This window comes from Oryzias latipes, chromosome 2 (genome assembly GCF_053564925.1).
Source record: "Oryzias latipes strain Hd-rR chromosome 2, Olatipes_Hd-rR_3.1".
In the NCBI taxonomy this organism is placed as follows: Eukaryota; Metazoa; Chordata; class Actinopteri; order Beloniformes; family Adrianichthyidae; genus Oryzias; species Oryzias latipes.
The window spans coordinates 36,544,634-36,570,374 of NC_136238.1; the positions used below are offsets into that span (position 1 = coordinate 36,544,634).

The 25,741-nt window shown below is 40.5% G+C and overlaps 2 protein-coding genes and 1 long non-coding RNA gene across 3 annotated transcripts in view; 1 reads left to right on the forward strand and 2 right to left on the reverse strand.

The window, feature by feature from the left end:
• Positions 1-25,741, forward strand: part of LOC144981344 (uncharacterized) — a 259,542-nt gene that overhangs the window by 178,442 nt on the left and 55,359 nt on the right. The window lies entirely within an intron of this gene.
• On the reverse strand, positions 81-1,778 carry LOC144988605 (uncharacterized). Its single transcript, XR_013652534.1, has 2 exons — positions 758-1,778; positions 81-642 (listed from the first exon to the last, which is right to left on the reverse strand). It is a non-coding gene; the product is annotated as an uncharacterized LOC144988605 (long non-coding RNA).
• On the reverse strand, positions 1,788-24,487 carry LOC144987751 (uncharacterized). Its single transcript, XM_078937083.1, has 3 exons — positions 24,021-24,487; positions 17,209-17,718; positions 1,788-10,905 (listed from the first exon to the last, which is right to left on the reverse strand). Exons 1-3 carry the CDS (start codon positions 24,163-24,165, stop codon positions 10,088-10,090), a joined length of 1,473 nt encoding a protein of 490 aa, XP_078793209.1. The 5' UTR covers positions 24,166-24,487; the 3' UTR covers positions 1,788-10,087.

Below are 25,741 nucleotides of genomic sequence, written 5' to 3' on the forward strand. Positions count from 1 at the left end.
TCACACATGTTCTCATTAGGATCAAATGAACCAGTGTGTTTGAGACTGAAAGAAAGACTGAAGGACAAAGAAATATGAAGATTCATTAAGGATCAAATCCAGACTTTATTCATGTCTTCAGACAAAAAATCTGCAGACATTTTACAGACACAATTGAGGTTTTTCAACACTTTTCTGACCAGAAGATGCAGTTCTGGATACAGCCAGAAGGTGTCGCCCTTCTCATTTCTAATACAAGTTCAGACTACAGACCTGACTGATTTGGTTTGGTTTTTGTTATTTTAGCCATCATGTATGAAGACATCAGACCTAGAATTACAGAAAAAACATCAAAAATGTTAAACAAACTTACTTTAATAAACTAAATTGTACAATTTCTGTCTATTGGAAGTCATTTGAAGTGAAGCTGTGAAAGTTACCACATTTGTACAACAACCTCATAGCAACAAGAAACAAAGCAGATTTCTCTCCAAGAAGTTTTTTTCCTCCGTTTTCCATCCAAACAAAGACAAACAGATGTTCTGTTTGGCAGAAATGTGTTTCCACCCAGAGGAACCTGCAGCAGCTGCTGATCCATCAGAAGATTCTGGACCTGCAGAGACTTCCCACACAGCTGCCTCTGCCTCCAAAGAAGCTGCTGATCTGCATGGAGAGAGAGAGAGCTCCAAGTCTCTGCAACCAAAGCAAAGAAGCAACCAGAGAACAGAAGCACAGAGCTGAAGCAAACATCCCAAAACGTTTGCTTTGGGAGTCCCACCTTCAGTTTGATCCGCTTCAAGACAAAGTCCCACATGAAAGAGATCAAAGTGAGCTAACCAAGCGCTTCATCCAAGAGAAGCAGCTCCAAAGCACAAAGACTCCGTCTGGTTGCAGGAACTCTGGGAAAGAAGGAGCAGGAGGAACTCCTGCAGGAATCTCTGCAGGAATCAGCTTGGAAAGAAGAGCTGACTTGGAAACGTGGAGAGAGAGAGAGAGAGGGAGAGAGAGAGAGAGAGAGAGAGCGCGAGCGAGAGAGAGAGAGAGAGCGCGAGCGAGAGCTGGAAGCTGCTGTCAGTGCAGAGAAAAGCAGGACAAATGAAGCTCCCAGACTCTCAGCCCAACAGCTGAAGGAGTCTTCTGGACTTTTTCTCCATGTGTTTCCATGGTGACTCCAGAAATCAGCGATCCATTCAGAATGTCTTTATATACTTGCCATGCACGTGCATTAACCCAGGGTTACCAAGTCAAGCGTCATTACTCTAACTCATATCCGGTCTTTTGGAACCGACATACCCAGAGTAAACAAGTTCAGGTGGATTTCAGCCAGAGTTCAGGGTTAAAGTCAGGGTAGTTTAAACATGCTTCCTGGAATACCCCCCTTGTTATTTTAGTGGAGTTTTAACCACCAAATGTGGTGTTTTTTATGAAAAGAGTTCTGGTTCTTCCCTCAACGTTGGAGTCTGGTCCTGCATTTGGGTCATCCTGATATACCGTAACAAAGCCTCTTTTCTGTGCTGCAGAATCAGCTGATTCAAGGTGATTACGTAATCACGTCCCTACTGTGCAGCGCTGCATCTCAGTGTGAGGCTGCTTTCTCCACATAAGAATCCACTGGAATTGTGTCAACTCTTGAATAGTTACTGGAATAAAAAGAATGTAAACATTGGAGATAAAGCCCCTGTGTCAAAGCACGTGTGGGTTTTTTTTTCAGAACTTATGTCAGTAAGCTTTAGACTTTATTTTGGTTAGAAAACTTAAAATCCAACATTATTCTGCATTTCAGAGCAACACAACATTGCTCCCAATCTGCTATATTTATAAAGAAAGCGAGTCAGCCATCTTAGACGTAGCAAATAAAAAGGGAGAGTAAATGAACAGGACTGCCAGCACTGTAAAACACAATGATGAAATTGTAAGGATGCGGCCGGAATGTTGCTTGAACTGGGTAGTGAAAGCCAAGCTGCTCATGAAAAGTTTTTATTGGAGAGCTGTCTGTGCCCCATACACTGCACAACCCCAGACAGCCTCAGGTTGGTAGACAAAAGAAGAGAGGCAAATTCTCCTTTTGAGCATCTAGCCCGTTTATTTCAAACACACCAACAGCAAAACAGCATGGAGCGTCAATTAAGTTCACAACCCTCTGACTCAAGGTTTCACCCTAAAGCTCCCCACTTCCCATGAGCCTTTGGGGCTGAAAGCAGGGCCAACCCCCAGGTCGCTACAATATCATATCAATAGGCTGAAAGATCATATTTCGCCTCAATAATAAATTACGCAACACAAAGTGTAAAATAACTAAAACACAACATTGGGCATTTTTATTTCCACTGTTCTTGTTATTTGCAGTGAGAAGGCCATTTGACATATTTACTGCACTTTTTATCTAAGTTATTACATTGAAGTGAGTAAATATATTACAAAGACGCACTAGTATTTTTTTAACATTTTAATTTTAGTGTTCCAAATAAAGTTACATGCATTAGTCCACTCCATGAAGCAGTCGGGAAAGAAAAAAACAGCTACACACACGTGTCAGGCTCCAGCTTCTATACTTGCATCAACTTAAAAAAAATATATCTAGCACATTCTCAATATTAACAAGGAAATCATACAATTCTAATTGATTTTTTCCTTTAAGTAAATACAAAAACAAGTTGAATTACAGAAACATATAAGCAACCTTTGCCTTGGCTTTATCATGCGCTAGCATGCTAGCTCGTTAGCTTGCTAACTCGTCCAACTTGTGGTTAGCTTATTAAAAAAACTGAAAAACAATCTGCACGGTGGTGCAGTGGTTAGCGCTCTTGCCTCACAGCAAGAAGGCCCCCGGTTCAAGGGACGGTTCAAGGGACGTGAAAAATCAACATCAATGGGGACCTTTCTGTGTGGAGTTTGTATATTCTCCCCGTGTATGCGTGGGTTCTCTCCGGGGTCTCCGGCTTCCTCCCACCGTCCAAAAACATGCTTCATGGGTTAATTGGTAACTCTAAATTGACCATAGGTGTGAGTGTGAGAGTGAATGGGTGTGTGATTGTGGACATTCTACCGTGCGACAGGCTTCCCCTGCCTTCGCCCACAAGTAGCCGGGATAGGCTCTGGTGTGGGTACCGGATCGACTCGGGCTGCCGGATGTTCTCGGGGTCCTTCGACCAATGATGACGTTGCGCTATTTGATTGGCTGTAAGTTGCCACTGTGACGTCTACGAAAGTGATTGGTCAATTTACAACTTTCCGTTATTTTTTTTGTTTTGTTTTTATTGAATGTAACAATTCAATACAAAACAATGTTAAACAGTAACAACGAAGGAACAAGCCGGGGGGTATACAAAGCAAGTTAAGGTGAACAAACGTTATAAATGCACACATAGAAAAAGACAAAATAAAATTAAAATAATAGGCAAAGGCAAGGCAAAAACAATTCAAAATAACAATACTTTTGATATATTTTGATGAATTACTGTAGTTTTTTAGTTTTTGGGCTGCACGGTGGCGCAGTGGTTAGCGCTCTTGCCTCACTGCAAGAAGGCCCCCGGTTCAAGTCCCGGCTGGGGGACATGAAAAAAAAAAACACAACATCAATGGGGGACCTTTCTGTGTGGAGTTTGCATGTTCTCCCCGTGCATGCGTGGGTTTTCTCCGGGATCTCCGGCTTCCTCCCACCGTCCAAAAACATGCTTCATAGGTTGATTGGCAACTCTAAATTGTCCAGAGGTGTGAGAGTGAATGGATGTGTGATTGAGGATATTCTACCCTGCAACAGACTGGCGACCAGTCCAGGGCATCCCTTGCCTATGCCCAAGTGGCCGGGATAGGCTCCGGCAACCCCCATGACCCCAAGAGGGAATAAACGGTTAAGAAGATGAATGATGAATGAATACTGTTGTTTTATTGTTTTTGTTAGGAATGCATTTAAGACACTTACAAAAATCAGAAAAATAATTCCAAAAAATACTAAACAAAGCGCATGTATTTTTCCATTTACATGAATGAAATGTTTGAATAAAATAATAACAACATTAATGATTTGTGAACTCGATAATACCATTACTTTCCGTTGGTTGTTTGTTTGCTTTGAGAAAACATGAAGAACAAATAAAAATTGAACAAAAAAATGTGCTGTTTTTTGTAATAAGTTTTTTAATGCTTTCAACAAGTTTTAATCGGGAAATATAAACTTTGCAATCATAAATGTTAAATCTGATGAAGGTCAGTAATTCCATAATGTGGAATTCAATTATTGCTTAGGACTGTAGGCTGCTTCTTTTGATTATAGTTATCAAATGACAATGTTTTTTTCTGAGATACAAAAAGGGAAACTGACATGTGGGAGCATTAAACCAGACTGCACACCATAAATAAATATTGTTTTTATACAGTCGTAAATTTGCTCAAATTGGAAAAATAAGTTTATATTGCCAATGGCTCTCCCTTTAAAATATAAACAGAACATATTTGTTCTGTTTATGTGTTAAAGTACAGTTTGCATTTGGTGTAACAAATAATAATGTCACACATAACAATTATGACAGACACCGTAAAATTAAAAATGCCAGCAATATACCAGCAACCAGGAAGACGGACAGGCACATAAGGTTGTTCCCACTCCTTCGGGGCAAGCAGGGCGGTCTGTGAGAAGGCAGCCAGCCGAAAGTAGACGTAAGACACCCAGGGAGGATGAACTGATCTGTCACAACTGCTCGGGGGTAGGGCATTTCCAGAAACACTGCCCCTCCCCTCGCTGGCCCACGCCATGCCCCCGCAGAGCTAATTTGCTTCCCTCCAGATAATGATACATGGTGTACGGATGTGTGCTCTGCTGGACTCTGGTGCAAGAAGAAATGTGTTACCCCTTCTTCTCTTTCATTTAATTCCTAACAGCATCCGGCCCCCAATCTCACCATCTATGGTGCACACACTCCAGGGCATCGGACCAGAAGGCCTAGCGGTTCTGGGTGAGGTTGACCTTCCTGTCAATGTCGGCTGCAAAGTCATTTCAGTTAACTTTATCATCGCTGACACAACTGAGAGTACTGAAGTTATTTTGGGGCACCCTTTTTTACTACAGACACAAGCATGCTTAGACTATGGCAGTAAAGAGATCACTGTTTTTGGTAAAAAGGTGCCCCCCTGTATAAGCCAGACCCACAACCTGCAACTCATCTAGTGAGAGTGGCACGCACCACTGTGTTGGAGGCAGGGTGTGAATACATCGTGCCAGGTACCTCTCAGGTCGGTTTTGCTACTTCTGGAGACTTGATGCTGAGTCCTGCAAAAGCGTTTGTCTCAAAACATCATGTGATGGTGGCACGCTCAGTTGTTCAGCCTTCGCAGTCTTTGTGCATCCCCATTAGAGTCTTCAACCCGAGCACATCTCCCGTCACCTTGAAGAAAGGAGTCGTGGCCGGTGTTCTTCAGCCAGCCCAAGTGGTGGGGAAGGTGGAGCTCTCACGACCCAAAGATCAACCTTCCCATGACCCTGGTAACTCGTTCTCTTTCTCCGTGCCTCAACATCTCACAGACCTGTATGAAGAAAGTTGTGCTAATCTGCCGGAAGAAAGTCGCTACAGACTAGCAGGGCTGTTACGCTCTTACAGTGACGTTTTCTCTGCAGGCCCCACTGACCTCGGCCGGACTAATGTCGTACAGCATGACATCTTGACAACACCCGGGTCGGCAATAAAACAACAAATCCGCCATGAGCAGAGAGAAGCAGGAGGCTGCCGACCAGCAGGTGCAACAGAGCCTCGAAGCAGGGTTAGCTCGGCACAGTAACAGCAGCTGGGCAGTACCTATAGTCATGGTGAAGAAAAAGGATCAGAGCCCACGACTCTGTGTGGATTACAGGCCATTAAATGACAGAACCATCAAGGATGCCTATCCCCTGCCACGCATACAAGACACCCTTGACACCTTATCCACCACCAAGTACTTCAGCACACTGGACCTGACTTCGGGCTACTGGCAGGTGGAATTGACACCTAGAGCTCGTAAGGCTGCAGCATTTTGCACCAGGAAGGGACTGTTCAAATGGAATGTGATGGCGTTTGGACTATGCAATGCCCCTGCCACCTTCCAACGGCTCATGGACCGTGTACTAGCTGGGTTGCAGTGGGAGGCTTGTCTGGTTTATCTTGACGACATCATAGTCCTTGGATGCAACAGCAATCAGATGATGGAGCGGTTGGAGCAGGTGTTTACCAGACTTAGACAGGCCAATCTTAAACTGAAGCTGTCTAAGTGCCGTCTCTTTCAGGAGCAAGTGGCTTACCTGGGGCACGTCGTGTCAGCTCAAGGGATCTCCCCCGATCCACAAAAGATCCAAAAGGTCAAAGACTGGCCCATCCCTAAGAATATTTCTGAAGTGCGACAGTTTGTGGGGTTGGCGTCCTATTATAGACGTTTCGTTGCCGACTTTGCTACCATTGCAAGGCCGCTTCATGAGCTGACTAAAAAGTATGCACGTTTCGACTGGACGACTGAATGCCAAGAGGCTTTTGAAGAACTGAAGGAGCGACTTACTTCTGCACCGATTTTGGGCTACCCCTCGACAGCGGGGAAATGCTTCTTGACAGTGACGCCAGCGACTGGGGAGTTGGTGCAGTGTTGTCCAAAGTGCAGGGAGGTGAAGAGAGAGTGCTGGCTTATGGAAGCCGGCGGTTAACAACAACAGAGCAAAATTACTGCACAACCAGGAGAGAACTTCTGGCGGTGGTCGAGTTTACCTCCCATTTCAGACAGTACCTTCTTATCTTATCTAGTACCTTAGATCGTTTGTTATGCGAACAGACCACAGTAGCCTACGGTGGCTGATCCGTTTAAAAGAACCGGAGGGACAGCTGGCCAGGTGGTTGGAGAAGCTGGCAGAGTACGACTTTCAAGTACTTCACCGGCCAGGGAAGGTTCATCAGAATGCAGATGCACTCTCCAGAAGGCCATGTCGTGAGCTGTGTGCTTGCAAACTCCCTGACCCCAGCACCGACAGCAACGCATCCCAAGACAAGCAGGCACAGTGTGAATTTGACGATATTGTTGCTGAGACCACAATTAGTGTTGTTCGTCCAGTGGGGGTGGCGATGATTGATCAGCATGACGGGAGCAATGCTGCAGTAGACCCAAAGCACACCCTAGAGGGGGTAGATAACACCACCTCAGCCCCTGTGCCTGTGTTCAGCGGTTGGACACACGAGGAGCTTCAAGCAGCCCAGAAAGCAGACTCAGACATGGCACCAGTATTTGCTTTTAGACAACAAGGAGATGACCGTCCCCCTTGGGTGGAAATTGCCAGTTTAAGCCCAGCTACAAAGGCATATTGGGCACAATGGAAGAGATTGTTTTTCAAGAATGGAGTGTTGATGAGAAAGTTTTACTGTAAGGATGGAAAGATGTAATTTGCACAGACATTGCTCCCCAAGACATATCGCCACACTGTGATGCAGCACCTGCATGAAGGACCCATCGGTGGTCATTTTGGAGCTGAGCGAACTTTGGGGCGACTAAAGACCAGGTACTACTGGTACAACATGCGTGATGATGTCACATTGTTTTGCCAAACATGTGCTTCTTGTGCTTGTAGAGCTCGACCTAAAAAGACACCTCAGGCTCCAATGGGTTCCATGCGAGTTGGTGCCCCAATGGAATGGATCGCTGTTGACGTGATGGGGCCTCTAAATGAGACCGATCGGCATAACAGATACATCCTGGTTGTGCAAGACTACCTCAGCAAGTGGGTGGAAGCATACCCGGTGCCGAATGAACAAGCCACAACTGTAGCAGAAAAGATTGTTTCTGAGTGGGTCTGCAGATATGGAGCACCATACGAATTACACAGCGACCAGGGCACCAACTTTGAGTCTGCGGTATTCCAGGGGATGTGTGAGCTGTTGGGCATTAACAAAACCAGGATCACACCCTTTCGGCCCCAATCTGACGGTCAAATGGAATGATTTAATGCCACACTACAGAAAACCCTTGCTGCCACAGCCGAAAGATGTCACTGGGACTGGGACATAATGATTCCCTATGCCCTCATGCCTTACAGAGCCACAAAGCACAGTTCTACGGGCCTGACACCAAACATGATGCTCTTTGGCCGCGAGATTACAGAACCCATGGACCTGGTCGTTGGACTTCCTTCTGAGAATCTGACTGCGCACACTGCCCCAGAGTACGTACAGCGGCTCAGAGAACGACTGGAGCTGTCCCACCAGCTAGCACGAAGCATCTTATTGTATATATTTTATCAAGTCATAGTGTCTTGTACTGTCAAGTGCAGTACAAGATCGGTGACACAGTTTGGTACCTTCTAAAAGGAACTAAACGTGTCAAGAACAAGGTGCGCAAGTTCCTGCCATCTCACGAAGGTCCCTACTTTGTTGTTGATCACCTGGACGATCTGGTGTACCGTATTAAAAAGGGACCAAGGTCGAAGGCAAAAATAGTGCACCACGACAAGCTCAAGCTATATCACTCCAGAGTTCCACTTGATGGCAGCTGGGTCTCACGGACACAGGAGAACTGCACACAGAGGAAACAAAGGCACCAATCTTTGGGGGAGGACTACGGGCCGCTGACCCTGTGGAATGAATCGTCTGACACAAAAGAGTGCATGGAGGGAACTTCAACAGTTTCAGAAGACGCTCAGACCTCCTGTGAAACTATGCTGGCCTCAGCTGGAAGACCACAGCGGGCACGGAGAGCACCAGACATGTTTGGAGAATGGATTCTTTCCTGAAGAAAGAGCTATTACGAGCTGTTTGGCTGCATGTTTTTCAGTTTGAATGAGAAGGAGTTCGGAGACGTTGTGCTGTAAGAGTTGATCTGACCAAAGAAATAAACGGCTAAAAGGCCTGTTCTAAAGCAACGGTGTCCCGCTAAATCTGTTACCATTTAAGCCCCGACCGGACTGGAGATCATAACAGCAGTTTGCGACTACGGTCCGAAGCCTCACGCTGAAGGTAACAGCATGTTTGCTTATAGTTTTTATAATCCCTGCTCCCAGTGCTTTATTATTGGCAGATCAGACCCGGAAGCACAACATTTAGCCGTGCTAACAACATTTTCAGCCATAATGGCTGAACTTAAACTGGAATAACAAGCGGATTGTGGCAAAATCTTTTTATAAAAATTACAAAGAATATTGTCAGACACAATTTATGAAGAAAATAACTTTAGGTTACAAAAGGGAACGTTAAATTAAAATATGTAGAGCCCGAGCAGATCTCCACTCTACGTAGTTTGTCCAAGTGGGGCTACCGTAGTGTGATGTTCCCTTCAGTCAATAGGACCCCGAACGGTTGTTTCACGCCGAACGGCTATTGTACCTACACCGGTACCCACACCGGCAGCCCCGTGACCCCGAAAGGGAGAAATTGTATAGAAAATGAATGAATGAATGAATGACTGAATGAATGCAAAACAATCTTCTACTCACCAGGGTATCTCTTTAAACACAACTCTGTAAAACAGTACAAAGGTGAACCGAACCGAAAGTTCCGTACCGAAATGGTTTGGTACAACTACGTGTACCGTTACACCCCTATTACTTGAACTAAAAAAGTATATACTGCAGTCACTACTTTGTGTTTAAATGTTTATTAAATGTTCACTGATCACATTAAAAGTGTTAGAATTGAAGGAGTATAAAAAACATTTCAACCATAGTGAAGACATTCAAGAATTGGCTCTAATGACTCAAAAACAAACAATTCATTTCTATTTGCAGGTACATCTAAAACAATTCATTTTGTGAAAAATTTGGTGTAAAGAAGATAAAAACCTAAAAGAAATCCTAGAAAATAAGAATATCATATTATAACACTAAATTAGTAGAAAACTTCATTTTTACACATTAAATACTCACTTGTGCCTCCCTCTAATGAAGTTACTTCATCAATATGGTATGGAGGCCATCAGATTTTTGCCTCCTGTAAAATTAAGTCTTTGACTGTGGTACAGAGGTTGAGGTGTCGACCTTTTATCAGAAAAGTTTATAATTTACAGTTTACACTAACTCCTTTATTATATTGAGAAAGTCTTGTGAGTTCTCATGTGTGTTTTGAGGTTAGATAAATCATTAAAACTTTTTTTACATTCTTTACAAGAAAAAGGCTTAACTTTTTTTACATTCTTTACAAAAAAAAGGCCTTTCTCCTGTGTGAGTTATCATGTGTGATTTCAGATGAGACATACGACTAAAGCTTTTCTCACATTCTTTACAAGACAATTGCTTATCTTCTGCATGGATTCTTGCATGAATTCTGAACAGATATTTGTTACAAAAGCTTTTACTACATTTTTTACAGATATAACATCTTTCATCAGACCCAGTTTCCATGTAGTCAGATGGGTTACTAATTATTCTTGAGTTTTTACCAGACCTGATAGAGGAAAGTCTCTCTTCTTTTTGAGATTGTTTGTATTTCTTTCCAAGTTTTGCCTTCTTGGAATTTTTTCTAACATCAGAGTCACACTGACCTGCTGACATGTGAAAGCTGTCCACACTTTGGACATGTCTTCTGTCTCTTCTCTTCCTTTGATCTCTGTTCTGTGGGTCTGTCTCTTCATCTGTAGTTGATGTTGATTCTGTCTGTCCATCTGTAGTTGATGTTGATTCTTCATGTTGGTTTCCTTCTTCATCCTGACTATCAGTTACATTAAAGCTCTGCTGATTGTTTAGATTTGCTTCACTGCTCTCATCTTCCTCATAAGTAGGAATCTCGATCAAGGTATCAGTCTCCTGCTTCAGATCAAGATGCTCTTCATCCTGACTGATGCAGAGCTCCCTTGGTTCCTCTTTAATCTGTGGAGGTTCTGGTTCCTCCTGCTCCTCCTTGGTCTGTGGACGTTCCAGTTCTTCCTGTTCTACTCTGAAGTTCCTCTGCTGGATGAAGAGATCTTCCTCTCCAGTCATCCAATGCTGGGGGAGGGCTGCAGAAACACAAGTAGAGGCCCTTTTATACATTATGGTGACTTTATGCATTTTTAAGTGCCAGTACAATTTTTTTTTTGATTTGATTTGAAATGGTTTGTTTCAAGCAATCAAATAGAAATAATACACAAAAGCAATATAATCATCAGTTATACATTCATACAGTAACTAATCAAACTTAGGATAATTAGACATAATTAATAAATATTGCTTGAAAGGGAGTGGAAGGAAGCGAACTTATATAATCCCACCCCGTTATACTATAACCATTTTATTACATGATTTATCAATATCCGGTTCCTAGGTTTTATCAGACAGAATTAACAATCATAAGGTATCAATAAAGCACATGCCAAAGATGAATTACTTAAGTACTACGTCAAAAATAACTATTTTAGAAATCAACATGGCAAATGCAGCATCTGAAATATATGCAAATTATGTTACTTTTAAAAGTCATTCATATGCTTTAAAACATAATACTATATCAGTAAAATAGACACAACACTGTTACAGGAATTTTCATAGCAAAATTTCATCAAGTATCAAAAGTTAAAAACATGTGCAAAGTTATGCTACATTAGGAAAGCTTTTTGAATCAATTTATCAATTTTAGGAGCTAGTGAAGTAATATCATCAAAAGTCAATCAATTTAACAATTTTCAAAAGTGATTAATCATTTGTTTTACTCTTTTTATATTTTTTTTGTATTTTTATTTTATTTTTTTATATAATAAAGTAATGCTGTAGGGGAAAAATAAAAAGGGTCCATAAACTGTCGAATTGTCCAAGGTTGGTATTTCTTCTATTACTGATAACAGCCGATCTTCTGGGTTTAACAGTTTATAGTTCTCTTCGATGTTATGTCTGCAGACATTAGATTCAGGTCCATATCCTTCTTCAGCTGATATCAGCTGCGGTGAAAGTTGAGGTCAAGTTGTCTGCAGGTCAGAACTCTGCTGTTATTCAGGTGACGTCAGACATACAGAGAAAGTGATGATTCCAGGTGTCATATTTCTTGAAATTATTTGGCTCTTTGATTTATTACTCCACGTTGTTTCAGACAACCGTAATCAAGCACTTCTCAAAGTCCTTCATGGTGTTCACGACCAGAACCTTGGCCCGGTCCTCTGGACCGAGTGGTTTGACGTAAATCCTGCAGCCTTTAACCCAAGTGTTCTCAATCTGCTTACGCTTCCTGAGAAGCCGTGCATGTTTGGAGATTTCAGCATTCCTTCTGGTCAGATGGTCGTTCAGATAAACAGCAGATCCTCTGAGATTTTTGCGTTGATTCATCAGAGCTAGCTTGTGTTTGTGATTCACAAACCTGATGAGGATCGCTGGTTTATCCGTCTCCTTTCTCCTGGGGAGCAGGTGGCAGGTCTCGATGGTATTGAGATCCAGGGAAATCCCTTTAGATGTGAGAAATTAATGTATTTGCTGTTCCAGCGACGCTGCACCGATCTCCGTATTAGAACTGCTAGCTACGCTAGCGCTAGCATTAGCAGTACTAGCTCCAGCTGCATTCAGCTTCGCTCGAGGCTTGATTGGTACTCCAGTGAGAATGACATTATTCATCCTTACTTGCTGTTCCACATCGTCCAGTCTTTTCTCCAGAATCTCGACCCGGTTTTCTCGCTGCTCGTTTTGAGCCCGAAATCTTCGGAACTCTTCCATCATTTCCCAAAGTGGCGTTAGCTTAGCCGACACTTGATCCATAAAACTTTTCAGCGTTTCTTGAATAATGTCAAGAGACTTTTTGAGGTCTTCGTATTCCTGGGGTTTCTTCGGGGGCATGGTCAGCTCTCTTTTTTGGAGAAAAATCAACTTTTTAAGTAATTTGAAGATAGTTGTATTCGCAGAGAGGCACGCCACGCGTCCTGCTGTATAACCCGGAACCTGATTCTGTCTCCAATTATTTTTATATGAAATTACAAAAAGGAAAAAAGTCTGAAAACAAATAGAATGTTTTAGATTCTTGCCATTATTGACAGTAAAGATGCAGGCATCTATAGTAAATGTTTGACACAGTCTCTGAGGCAAAGCACAACAACAGATGTGTTATGTTTGGAATATGCTGCTAATAAAGTTACATTCACATGCCTGTTATTGTATTTATATTATTTAGAAATCACCTCCAGGACCGAGGTCTGGGGCCCCATCAATCGGGGTCAGAAACTTGCCTGTGGTGGTGTTGGTGGGTGTGTTCATGTGTGTGTTAGCCTGGAGGTGCTGCTGGCAGCGCAGACGGTAAAAATGTGTTTAAATGGACGAGTTTCAAGATTTGATTTGAGAACTTAAAAACGTAAAATAGAATGTAAAAATCTTTTGCTTTAAAGTTTGATAAATAAAATCACAACTGACCATTTGCATCTGTTCTTTAGAGTTACAACCTCAAATCAGTGATTTCAACTGCTTGAATCTGCAAATCACAGCACACTACAAATACATTTTAAAAGACAAATATGCTTTTTCCCTGACTTTTATTGAGAGGTGATCTCTTTGAGGTGTAAATGGAGACACGGCAGGGAGACGGCTGCCAAGTCAACAAAGTGCAATATCCGAGGAAAGACCATTCTGTAAAAATCCATCATCTCTCTAAAACAAATTAATTTCTACATTTATATGGTAATAAAGACTCCTCAGCATATTCATGCTACAATCAATATTTTGTTAAAAAGGCAATATTTATTTTATTGTATATATTTTATCAAATCATAATAGAGATATGAATCATAATAAAGGTGCTCAATAGCTCTGAGGATACTGACATTTTCTGTAGTGACTAATGACCCTGTTGTCCTACTACAACAAAGATAACTGTATGTCAATCAATTACTTTTTTTTCTTCAAATATGGATCACGATTGGTCAAAATTCTTAATAGCTGTAAAAGATACCGTACCTTACAACGTAATGTTCTGATATAATCTTTTTTGTCAATAGCCGCAGTTACATGTACATGTAATATCGGATCATATATGATCCGATATTACACTGTATTTATCCCATGAAGGGCACTTGTGAGCTGCAGCCAAACCGCACTCAGGAGGCGGTAGCGTTAAGCCGAACCGCACTCGGGAGGCGGTAGCGGCAGTTAAGGGTCTTGCCTAAGGACCCCCAGATGGTAATTGCCCCCAGTACCATTGCTCATTAGTACCATTGCCCTCTGGGAATCGAACCCTGGTTTCCTGCATGGTAGCTTCCCACCTTACCAACCGAGCTACCCAGTCGGATCAATGGTCAGATTTAAATTCAACCTTGTACATGGGCCCAGAAAAACTTTTTACGATTAAAACAAACGTTCACAAGGTCACACTTTTGGTCAGAATAAATCATTTGGGCATGCACAGTAGTGTTGAAAATACTAGAAGCGAAAACGAGTCCCGGTGTAAACAAACTGCCACACAGTAGATAGCTGGCAGCTCGGTAATATACAAGATGATCTTCTAAACGTCCTTTATTATTGTTTTGGTTATTATGAGGCACCTGTTAGATCATCATTTTATTTTTAATCCGTGTGGTCAGTGCTTTTTTTGTGGTGGAACGGAGTCGGAAGAAGTCAGGGTTATGAGTGGGCTAACATGTGCTAACAACATCAGCCTTCTTAAAAAACCATAAATCCATGTGGGAAACGCTGCAATCTGTATCTTGGCTGCACGTAAATATGTGGGAATAACAGCAGCCTGTCCGCAAACACAGAGCTATCACTCCGACAGCAGCTATTTGGAACAGGACGTAGCTGCTGTCGTACATTACACATGTATGTTGTGTAAAATGTTAAAGTTTTATTTAAAAGAAGTGGCAGCATTTATATAGGTGGGTAGTAACAGCACTGAGTGAATGGAACCCTTATGACCCCATGGGGGGAGAAAGTCATTGTGAGAAGAAATTATCATTTTTTCTTCAACTGAAGCCTCGTTTAGACCTGCTCATTTTCTCATCAAGAGGAACACATTTTCAGATTAAGAAGTTATCAATCAAGCAATGATGATATTTACCAACACTGTACCTAAGGATGAGGAAAATGGAACTGATCTAATTTCCACTACAATGTCTAGACAAGTGTCAGCTATGTTTGATAACTTGGCCAAGTGCAGGTGGTTTAGCATCCAGTGTGATGAGTCTGTGAAAAGCAGCAGTACAGCGCAGTTGTTGTTTTTTTAACATCAAGAGAACTCTTGACACACCTGACCAAACAGATAACTACAAGAAGAGTTGAAATTTATAACACGGTGAAGGAGCTTTGTACAGAAAAAGGTACCATTAGAAAAGCTAGTAGCAGTGACTGCAGACGGGGCTCCTGCTAAGATCAATAGACAAACAGGTTTCATCACTCACTGTAAAGCTGACCCAGACTTTCCAAAATGTCTGCATTACTGCTGTGTCATTCACCAGTAGGCCTTATGTGCAGAAGTGATTGGCTCTGACACATAATGTCTCCTATTGTGAAAATCATAAACAACCTCAGCTGCAAAGCAAAACAGCACAGGATTTTTAAGGTGGTATTGGAGGAGATGTCTGCTGAATATGGTGAATATGAATATGGTGATCTGAACTTGCATTTTTGACTGACATTACTGGAAAACTAAACCACTTGATCTGCGAGCTGCAAGACAATGGCAAAACTATACATTGTTATTGACCAGCCTGCCTGAGCCAGTGTTTCTTGTGGGGATATTTTCTGCCAGGGCTTGCCGGCTTGGAGGGTGGATGTTGCTGCAGTTGTCGCCCTTGCTGGGTTATCGGGAGGTTAAATTTGCAGCCTCCCGGCTGTGGAGTGGACCCCGTTGCTGTCCCTGTCTGGGTGGGCACTGTGGCAATGTTCCAATGGCCAGGCTGGCTCCTGGTATGAAGAGATTCCCAAAAACTGTTTCCTAACCGCAGAGCCAAGCATGTGTTTACATGTTTAGGTCAATAATGTGATGAACAGCTTCATGTTGTCTAGTGATGTAAGTTTTTAACCTAATTAAACCTAAACATGGCACCCTGTTACTAATCCAGTTGATATGGTCCTCCATCTGTGTCTAAGTGATATAAAAGCATTGTTTTTATATTTAGAGCTCTAAGCAACCAAACAGTATTCTATATAAAAGAGCTTTTACAATTGTGCACTTTTAGGAGTTCTCTGAGTACATATGATCAATTTATGGTGGATTTTCACAGACCTCGTTTAAAACTGAAGGTGACAGAGACTTTGGAGAAGTGTCTTCATTGTTCTGGAGTTATTTGTTTCATACACAGAAGAGTTGACTTGGTGATTTATCTTAAGAAACTTCTAAAAAAAATTATCTTTTAAAAATGCAATCTCTAATTTGAGTTTTAAATTTTGTTTTCCATTTTTTGTGCTTTTATTGGGAGGATTTGTTATTTTTTTGGTGTTTAAAGGTGCTACATACTGTATATACACATATTTTTTTTAGAGACATTTGCTATATGTTGTGTTTGTTGGTGTTGTAGTTTAATTTCATTGGACGCATAGATAAGGAAAAGAAGTTGCAGCATTGATTAAAAACGGATACAAGAGAGATTTACTGTCTTATGTTACATCTGTGACTTCCTGTGCGAGTGACAGCTTTTTTGTAGGTTTCCATCTGATAAACATGCCCTGTTAAAATCAAGCTCGTACGTTAAAGCATGTGGCGGGGCTTAGGGCTGTGACGATAACCGCATCACCGCGGTGATGAGGTCATCACCGCGGTGATTTTATTTTAAAAATTTGATGAAGATGAAGCTGAGGTGGAGGAAGAATCAGTCCAGAAAAAGATGTAGAGCAATTCTGACACTAAGCAGTTTTTCACTGATGTGTTCAGGTTTGAATCTTTTCTGTCTGCAGATCCATGAGCAGGACCCTGTCTTTGGGTTTTAGCTTGAAATGTAGTTTTGGAAATAGAATCTGTCTGAATGTCTGGAATTGGAGACATGGAGACATCAAAGAGGTTTAGATGGGATTTTGGGTTTGACAGAGAAATCTGCTGAAAAGACCTGAACTACAAACTTAGAACCACAGACGACAAAACAGATTGTACTTTTTTATCTGCTAACAATTTTCTCTTTGATCTGTTAAGGTTTCCTGTTTGTCGTTAGCTGGAGGGACTAACTAAGATCATATGATTTGAAGAATGTTGTCGGCTGCACTGACCAACAATGTCTTCTGTCTTTTCAACTGGAAGGGACAGAAGAGACTCTTCCAGGACACGCTGTTGATGGACTGCATGTTTGGAGAGCTTGAAGCTCAAGATAGAACCGTTGTTGAAGTGAACATACCGATAGTGTGGAGATGAAGATCAGAGTCACACTGACCTGCTGACATGTGAGAGCTGTCCACACTTTGGACATGACTTCTGTCCCTCCTCTTCCTCTGATCTCTGCTCTGTGGGTCTGTCTCTTCATCTGTAGTTGATGTTGATTCTTCATGTTGGTTTCCTTTTTTATCCTGACTATCAGTTACATTAAAGTTCTGCTGTTCTTCTTTAATCTGCAGAGGTTCTGGTTCCTCCTGTTCCTCTTTAATCTGTGAAGGTTTTGGTTCCTTTGGTTCCTCTTTAATGTGTGGAGGTTTTGGTTCCTTTGGTTCCTCTTTAATCTGTGGAGGTTCTGGTTCTTCCTGTTCCTCTTTAATCCGTGGAGGTTCTGGTTCCTCTTGTTCCTCTTTAATCTGTGGAGGTTCTGGTTCTTCCTGTTCCTCTTTAATCTGTGGAGGTTTTGGTTCCTGCAGTTCTTCTTTAATCTGTAGAGGTTCTTGTTCCACTCTGAAGTTCCTCTGCTGGTTGCAGAGATTTTCCTCTTCAGTCATCCAATGCTGGGGGAGGACTGCAGGGACACAAAAACAACACTTAAACATTTTCTTTAAACCTTTTATACGTTTCCAGGACTTTTGGATTTTTTCAAGCATCACTAAACACTGTGATCATTGGAGAAAATGTTTGAGGAGTCTGGAGGACCAGTAGAGACTCATGGAAATAAATAAATCGAATATAAATAATTGAATAAATGCGTCATTCATTTATTTGAAATTGTCAATAAATAATAAAATTTTAAATCAAAACATAAATGCTTAATTATATATAGAATACTAATTAAAAAAGAATCTTACATTTTTTCATGACAATTTTAATAATTGTATGGTTTTAAAACTGTACGGCATTGCAAAGGTGAGGATTTCAAAGATAAATGCATGGTGCCTACAGTGAAACATGGTGGTGGCAGTGACCTGGTGTGGGGCTGCATGAGTGCTGCTGGTGTGGGGGAGCTGCATTTCATTGATGGAATCATGAACTCAACAATGTAGTGCTCTATACTGAAGAAGAAGTTGCTGCCATTACTTCATTGGTCATTGAGCACTTTTCCAACACGACAATGATCCAAAACACACTTCTAAAGCTACTGCTGTATTTTCTGAGGAAGAACAGGGTGAAGGTGATTGAATGGCCAAGTATGTCTCCTGATCTGAACCCTATCCAACACCTGTGGGGAATTCTGAAGAACAAGTTCAGCATCACTCTCCATCCAGGCTCTAAAATAGGTTTTTCTTGAAGAATGGAAAAAGATAGATGTTGTAACATGTCAGCAACTTTTTCATTCTATGCCTACAAGACTTGGTGCTGTCCTTAAAAAAAATCACAGTGCTCATACAAAATACTAGATGTAGTCGTTTTTGTTGCAGGGTTGATTTGCTTAAACCAATTGAAGAAAAATGGAAGATTATGCAATCTAAGTTAGATCATTAAACTTTATTTCATGTTATATAGTTAAAGAAGTTTTCAATAGAAGTCAACTTTGTGTAAAGTTTGGAAATGTTTCTTTTGCTCATTGAGCTTCGGATTAAATTAGTACTTTTTAAAAGGGTTGTTGTACTCATTTATGCTGAACTTTGTCTTTGGGAATTTATTCTTTTGGGAATTTAATCTCATATTTGGGGCTGCAGTGGCTCAGTGGTTGAGCTGGTCGGACGATGATTGAAGGGTCGGTGGTTAGATTCCCCCAGTCCAATGTTGTTGTTGTGTCCGTGAGCAAGAGCTCCTCCACTGTTGTGTGTGAATGTGTCTGAATGTCCAGGTGATGGTCAGAGGGGCAGCTGTGGCTAAATCAGTAGTTACCATCACCAAGTATGAATGAGGAGTGAATGAATAACAGACACATTGTAAACGCTTTGAGCATCTGGAAAAGTGCAGATGAATCCAATCCATCATCATTATTGTTGTTGTTTTCCACATATTCAATGACAAACGACAGATTTTGTGTTAATAAAAAGACTTCTGTTCAGCTAATTTAGAATAAGATCAATTTATAAAAGTAGCCTTTATGGAAGTATTAAATATGATAATAAATTCTCACAAGCCACAGAATAATGTTAACATCCGCCTGCTTTTATCGCTTTTTGGGGCAAATTATGATTTTTACAAAACAAATCAGCGATGCCAGAAGTCGTGTCCAGACAGGGGAAAAGAATTCTACAACAACGACATGGTCCGATATTGAAGTGATCATATTGGCTCAGGTGTAGCCACGCCCCTCTGTCTCCAGCCTTGATCCGACTGGTTCTGCAAACCACGCCTTCAGTCCTCTGCATGTCACCATACTAGTCCATAGAGATGGCAATAGAAGCCACTGGAAGCTTTCCTTGGGGTTCATGTAATTGTGCCAGAAAAATGTACCAACCATTCAGAGCTTTGAAACCACAAAAAGCAGCGACATCTGGTGGTGGTCTGGACGTATATCATCTGCTTCAACTAAGCTCCTTGTAACTTTTCAGTATGGATATTATAATATTAGTATATTATTATTATAATATAATGAAAAAACTTAAAACAAAACAATTTTGTTAATAGTGATAAAAAACAATGTAAAACAACACAATGAGTTACGTTTTCTGTCAGAAGTGCTTTATACAGCAAAATACACATCACATGAAGAAAATAAACGCAAGGCAAAAAAAGGAAGAAAAAAAAAAGAAAACTGGTCTTGAACCAAGAATCTCTGGATACAGAAGCTATGACTTTATCTCTGAGCTATCTCTACAACAACAGTACATCCTTGCCATTGTTTATTCGTAGAAGTATTTTCATTATTGATAATGTTCATAGTGTATTGTCTTAATTGGAGAAAAAGTGTTGAAACGATCCTGAGCAGCAGTACATTTTAAACCAGGAGCCGTAAAGTGCAGTGAACTGATGCTGATTCCAATACAGGAGAAACAATAGAACTGGTCGGGAAACATTCGGGATTCATTTGTTTTTTAGAGAATAGCGCGCCCAACTTTTCAAACACAAGTGACATCTGAACCGTGGTTCAACCAAACGATGCATTTGGTGATTCATACGTCATCAACCACGTGATCTGCACTAGTTGACACACGCCCAGAAACAACCGCGGTCAAGTGAGCTGACATCTGCGGAAGTGCGGTCTCGCTAGCCGTCACTGACTTTCTGCATGCGCGTTTACATCATAGTTTACGGTACACACCCCCAGCGAGCTGGAAAGACGGCATAAAGCGCTGATAGCACCCATGTCACTGTTACCCATTATAGAAATAACATGGACTGTACTCTGAAATAATGTGAACCATCCAAAATACCATTTATCAAAAGATGACAGAAAATTTTCACTGGAATATTGTTGCTAATAATGTTCACGATCATATCAGCAAGATTGATGAAAATTGACTGTAGAAAAGTAAAGATATTGACATATTAGACCAATTCAGGCTTCCTCATACATAGTCATAGTATAACATTTGAACCATCCAAAATACTCCTTTATCAAAGGTGACGCAAAATTTTCCCTGGATTATGGTTGCTAACGATGTTCACGATTATCTTAGCAAGTTTGATGAAAATTGACTGTAGAAAAGTAAAGATATTTACATAATAGACCAATTTAGACTTCCTCTTACATAGTCATAGTAGAACATGTGAACCATCCAAAATACTCCTTCATCAAAAGGTGACGCAAAACTTTCACTGGAATATGTTAGTAATGATGTTCACTAACATCACAGCAGGTTTGAAGAAAAATTATTGCAAAAAAATACCCTGTATTTACCTAATATGGAGGTTAATAAACATGTTATACTCCGACTATGAATGAGGAGGCCAGAATTGGTATACAATATCAATATATGTATTTTTCTACAGTCAAATTTCTTCAAATTTGCTGTGATGGTCATGAACATCAATACCAACAATATTCCAGTGAAAACTTTGCGTCACCTTTTGATGGAGTATTTTGGATGGTTCAAATGTTTTACTTTAACTATAAAGGCAGGATGCTTAGGAGAACTATAACTTTAATTTCTCTAATATTCTACAGTCATTCTTCTTCCAACTTGCTGTAATGATCATGAACATCATTATCAACCATAATCCAGTGAAATTTCTGCGTCACCTTTGAAAAAAGTGGTATTTTGGATGGTTCAAATGTTATATTATGACTATGTATGAGGAAGTCTAAATTGGTCTAATATGTCAATATCTTTACTTTTCTACAGTCATTTTTCATCAAACTTGCTGATATGATCGTGAACATCATTAGCAACCATATTCCAGTGAAAATTTTCTGTCACCTTTTGATAAAGTGGTATTTTGGATGGTTCACATGTTTTACTTTAACTGTCAAGGCAGGATGCTTAGGTGTACTATAATGTCAATATCTTTAATTTTCTCCAGTCAAATTTCTTCAAACTTGCTGTGATGTTAGTGAACATCATTACCAACAATAATCCAGTAAAAGTTTTGCGTCACCTTAAATAAAGCAACATTAGAAAGAGTTGACAGGACCAGATGTGATTTTACTTGGAGTTTCTTCATTTCTGCTTGATTCCATTCCATGTCATGCTCAACAACCCACAAAACACTCTTGTCAGTGTTGAATCTTACTTTTAGAATCTGTCTGATTGATTATATTTCAGACAAAACATGTTATTTCTGGTAGTTTATTATGGAATGAACAGACATGCAATCCAAATGAATACATTTGTACATCAAATAACAATACAGGGCATGCAATAACTCATTTATTTCAGAGTACAGTACATGTCATTTCTATAATGGGTAACAGTGACATGGGTGATATCTGCGCTTTATGCCGTCTTTCCAGCTTGCTGGGTGTGTGTACTGTAAACTAACCGCATGCTAAAAGTCAGTGACGACTGGCGTGACCGCACTTCCGCAGATGTCGGCTCACTTGATCGCGGTCAGAAACATTGTGCTGAAACACTCTGTTTCATGAAGGTTAAGTGAGCGTCGGAGCGTCTGTGTTAAACAGGCCATCCCTACTAGTCCATTTAAGGTGTTCATGCAAATGTCTGTTAGCGCTGTTAATATTTCATCATGCCTTTGTTTACTATGGAGTGATATTTCTGCCACCACGTTGCACACAAAACTTTCTAAGTTGAACACAAAACTTTCTACGTTTTTTGCTCAAAAAAAATTTTTTTTGCTCTCAGAATTTTTTTTTGTTTTCAAAAACGTTTTTTGCGTTTGCAAAACACTTTTTTTCGTGTGCGTTGTGTCAAATCTCGCTTTTGTCTTCTCTTTGATTTTGCTGACTACTTTGAGCGAGACTTAGCGTGACATGACTGCCACTGACATCGGCAAAAAGAAATTCGCATGCGTTGTGTGTCATCTCCCTTTTTTCCTATCTTTGCTGAGTTAAGTTTCGTATTGACGTGACCAAGCTGCCATCAAACAGCTGCTGATTGGTCCAGATTCTAACCAATCAAGTGTCTCTGACGGTTATTGACGGATATTGACGGTACGCTGAGGCAGACATGGACTTTAGACTTTGTGTCGGTTCTTTTCGTACAGGGTTCTGCCGTTTTCAACGAGTCTGGCCCGTTTCTCTGAGAGTAAAACCCAGAATGAGCAGCAAAGCAGCTAAAATCAAACAGAGTTTAGTATTTATTCATGTCAGTGTAGTGATGAACGTGTTTAAAATGTCTGCAGCAGAAAAAAACATGTCCAAACTCCGACTCCGTCCAGCAGGGAAGCAACACTTTTTAAGATTTGTATCTAAATTATTGTTCTATTTTAGTCAAAAATGGTTGAAATATTAAGAGAAAATAGCATTTTTTATGACTAATATTTTTTAACTTTGGAAAACCGCTTACAAGTTCTAAAACATAAATGGTAATAAAAGTCAAAAAATGCCTCTTCTTTGTTATATACATTGAGTTTACTGTGGTGAGCCATCATTCTTTTGCTTATTATTGCTGTTCATCTGATCCCAAACACGTTTGCAGCATTAAATAATATGTGCTTTGAATCTTTTATTGTTTTGTTTTAACAAACAGACCTTAAAGAAAATCCACCTTTTCACTAATAATTTGCTCAGGAGGATTCACATATCCCTCACAGGCCTGTTGATTTAATGTCAGCAGATAAACTTTACAGTTTCAGGAGATCCTCAGCCATAAATTCACAATATCTGACTTAATAAAAATGAACGAATGCTAAAAAAAGAAAGTATGAATTATTGTTAAAATTATATTTAAAAAATGAAAACGTCTTCATCCAAAAATACAAAAATGAGGGTAAAAAGAGCTGGTTCAGCCTCGGCAGCAGACACCATGTTAGATTCATATGGCAATGTGATTGGTTAGAATCTGGACCAATCAGCAGCTGTTTGATGGCAGCGTGGTCACGTCAAACCGAAACTTAACTCAGCAAAGATAGGAAAAAAGTGAGATGACACACAACGCATGCGAATTTCTTTTTGCCGATACCAGTGGCAGTCATATCACGCTAAGTCGCGCTCAAAGTAGTCAGCAAAATCAAAGATAAGACAAAAGCGAGATTTGACACAATGCACGCGAAAAAATGTGTTTTGCAAACGCAAAAAACGGTTTTGAAAGCAAAGAAAAAGTTTTTGAAAGCAAAAAAAAAACAATTTTTGAGAAAAAAACGTAGAAAGTTTTGTGTTCAACGTGGTGGCAGAAATATCACTCCATAGTTTACGCTTAATTTACCAACTAACAACTCCAAGCTAACATTAGCGGTGATGCTATGACGGCAGAACCATTGGAGCTATAACCACACAGTTTGGATCCAGATAGCAGCTTAGACGAGGAAAACAAAGACATTCATGGGTCTATGTGTCTGCAGCAGTGAACGTACCGACTATGTTGAGCTGAAGCTGCGGGTTCCAGCTGCTATCCAGCAGTCTGCGCTGACGACAGAGCTCCTCCTCGTTCTGGACGATGGTTTCTTCAGCAGCAGAAAGTTGTTCTCTGACAGAACCTTCCTGAGGTTCTGAAGACATGGTTCCTGCTCCGATCTTCAGCTCCAACTCCCACAAACACCGCCGTCCTCTTCACTGCAGCTCCGATCGATCATCTGCTAGTCTCACAATCACAGCAATCCACGTTGTCTTTCCGTTCAACACTTTTCACTCATTTACGACACTTTGGAAAATGCTGAGAGTTCCCACACGAACCACGTATCGTCCTTTCTGTCCAAAAACCTCACAAACGTCCCAACAAAACACCACCGACCTCTCAACACAAGCTAACGCTGCTAGCGCCTCGTGCTGTTTACTTCCGGGTTACGTGCAGAAACTTTATTTAAAAAGAAACGTTTAAACTGCTTAACTGAACTTCAATATGGTTCAAAAAGATTCCAATACTTTATACAGTTTTAAATTAGGACATAATAAAAAAGAAAATAGAAATAGAAAAAAATGTATCGAGAAAACCTTTTGAGAGCTGTTGTGACGTCATCACACTGTTTCGTTCTGATTCCAATGTTCAGATTTGACAAGAAAACGCATCAGAGGTTAAATTAACCTTAATTACATTTGTTTATTGTATTCCTGAAGTAGAGTAATCGATAAAGAAATGTCTTCAGTAAACAAAGAAAAATTATTGAAAAAGAAATTTAACATCAAAAAAACTTTAATAGCTGTTTTTAAAGAGAATAATTACAAGTATAAATAAACATTAAACTGTAGTCAAAAACAAAGACAAATATTATTTTAGAAATTCTTTCGGTGAAAAAACAATACAGAGGTTTCTGGATTAGTTAAATTAGATTAACACATTTATGATGTATATAACTGAGATATAACATCATGAAAGAAAAGTGGAAACAAATAAATGAACAATGAAAGATTTTTAGAATGCGAACATTTTTCACCGACATTTTGCAAAGATTGTAACGCTGTTTCTTGTTTCTGTGTCGTCTTCAAAGACTTATTTAATAAAAAAAACTGGACTTCTTAATTATTATTTCAGGTTGACACAAAATAAACACTAAAGGATTTTTTTCCCTTCTTAATAACTAGATAAATATCACATGTAGTTTCTATAAAATATTGCTGGTTTTATTTGAACCCTTTCAGCTTTTTCCAGGTCTGAGAGTGCTAACGGAAATGAAAATATTTGACAATCCAGTTGATGAGAAGCTGCAGAAAGACTGAAATCCATCAGATTGTAAAAACGTAGAGGTGGTCCTTTGATGATGATGATGTGATGAAGATCAGACGCTGATGTCACTGATGTTCTGGCTGTTGATGGGCTGGATGTGGGTCCTGGTGGTGCTGAAGAATGAAAGATCCTTCTACCTGCAGTCATTCCTGAAGGAAGCTGATTGCAGCTGTTCTCTCCTGACAGATGGAATGATGGGAAATGAAGTTCATGTTGAAGTGTGGTCCAAGCAGAACAGAAAGGTCTGACCTCAAAGTCAGGACTTGGATCAGCTGCTGTTCTCTGGGAGCGTGCACGTGCTGCTGCATGTGCTTCTGTCATGGCGTTCTGGATGAGCTGCTGAGGTCTGTTTGCATCAAGACTCTCAGCTGCTTTAGTCAAACTGCTGAGCGATGGAACAATGGAGCCGTTTCT

Bases quoted from the DNA above. Each gene is read 5' to 3' on its own strand.
- LOC144987751 (XM_078937083.1), bottom strand. From the start codon at position 24,165: ATGTCTTCAGAACCTCAGGAAGGTTCTGTCAGAGAACAACTTTCTGCT. The intron at 17,719-24,020 runs GTACGTTCACTG...GTGTCCCTGCAG, and splicing joins GCTTCAGCTCAACATAGTCG to TCCTCCCCCAGCATTGGATG. The intron at 10,906-17,208 runs GTCAGTGTGACT...GTGTTTCTGCAG, and splicing joins CAGCTCTCACATGTCAGCAG to CCCTCCCCCAGCATTGGATG.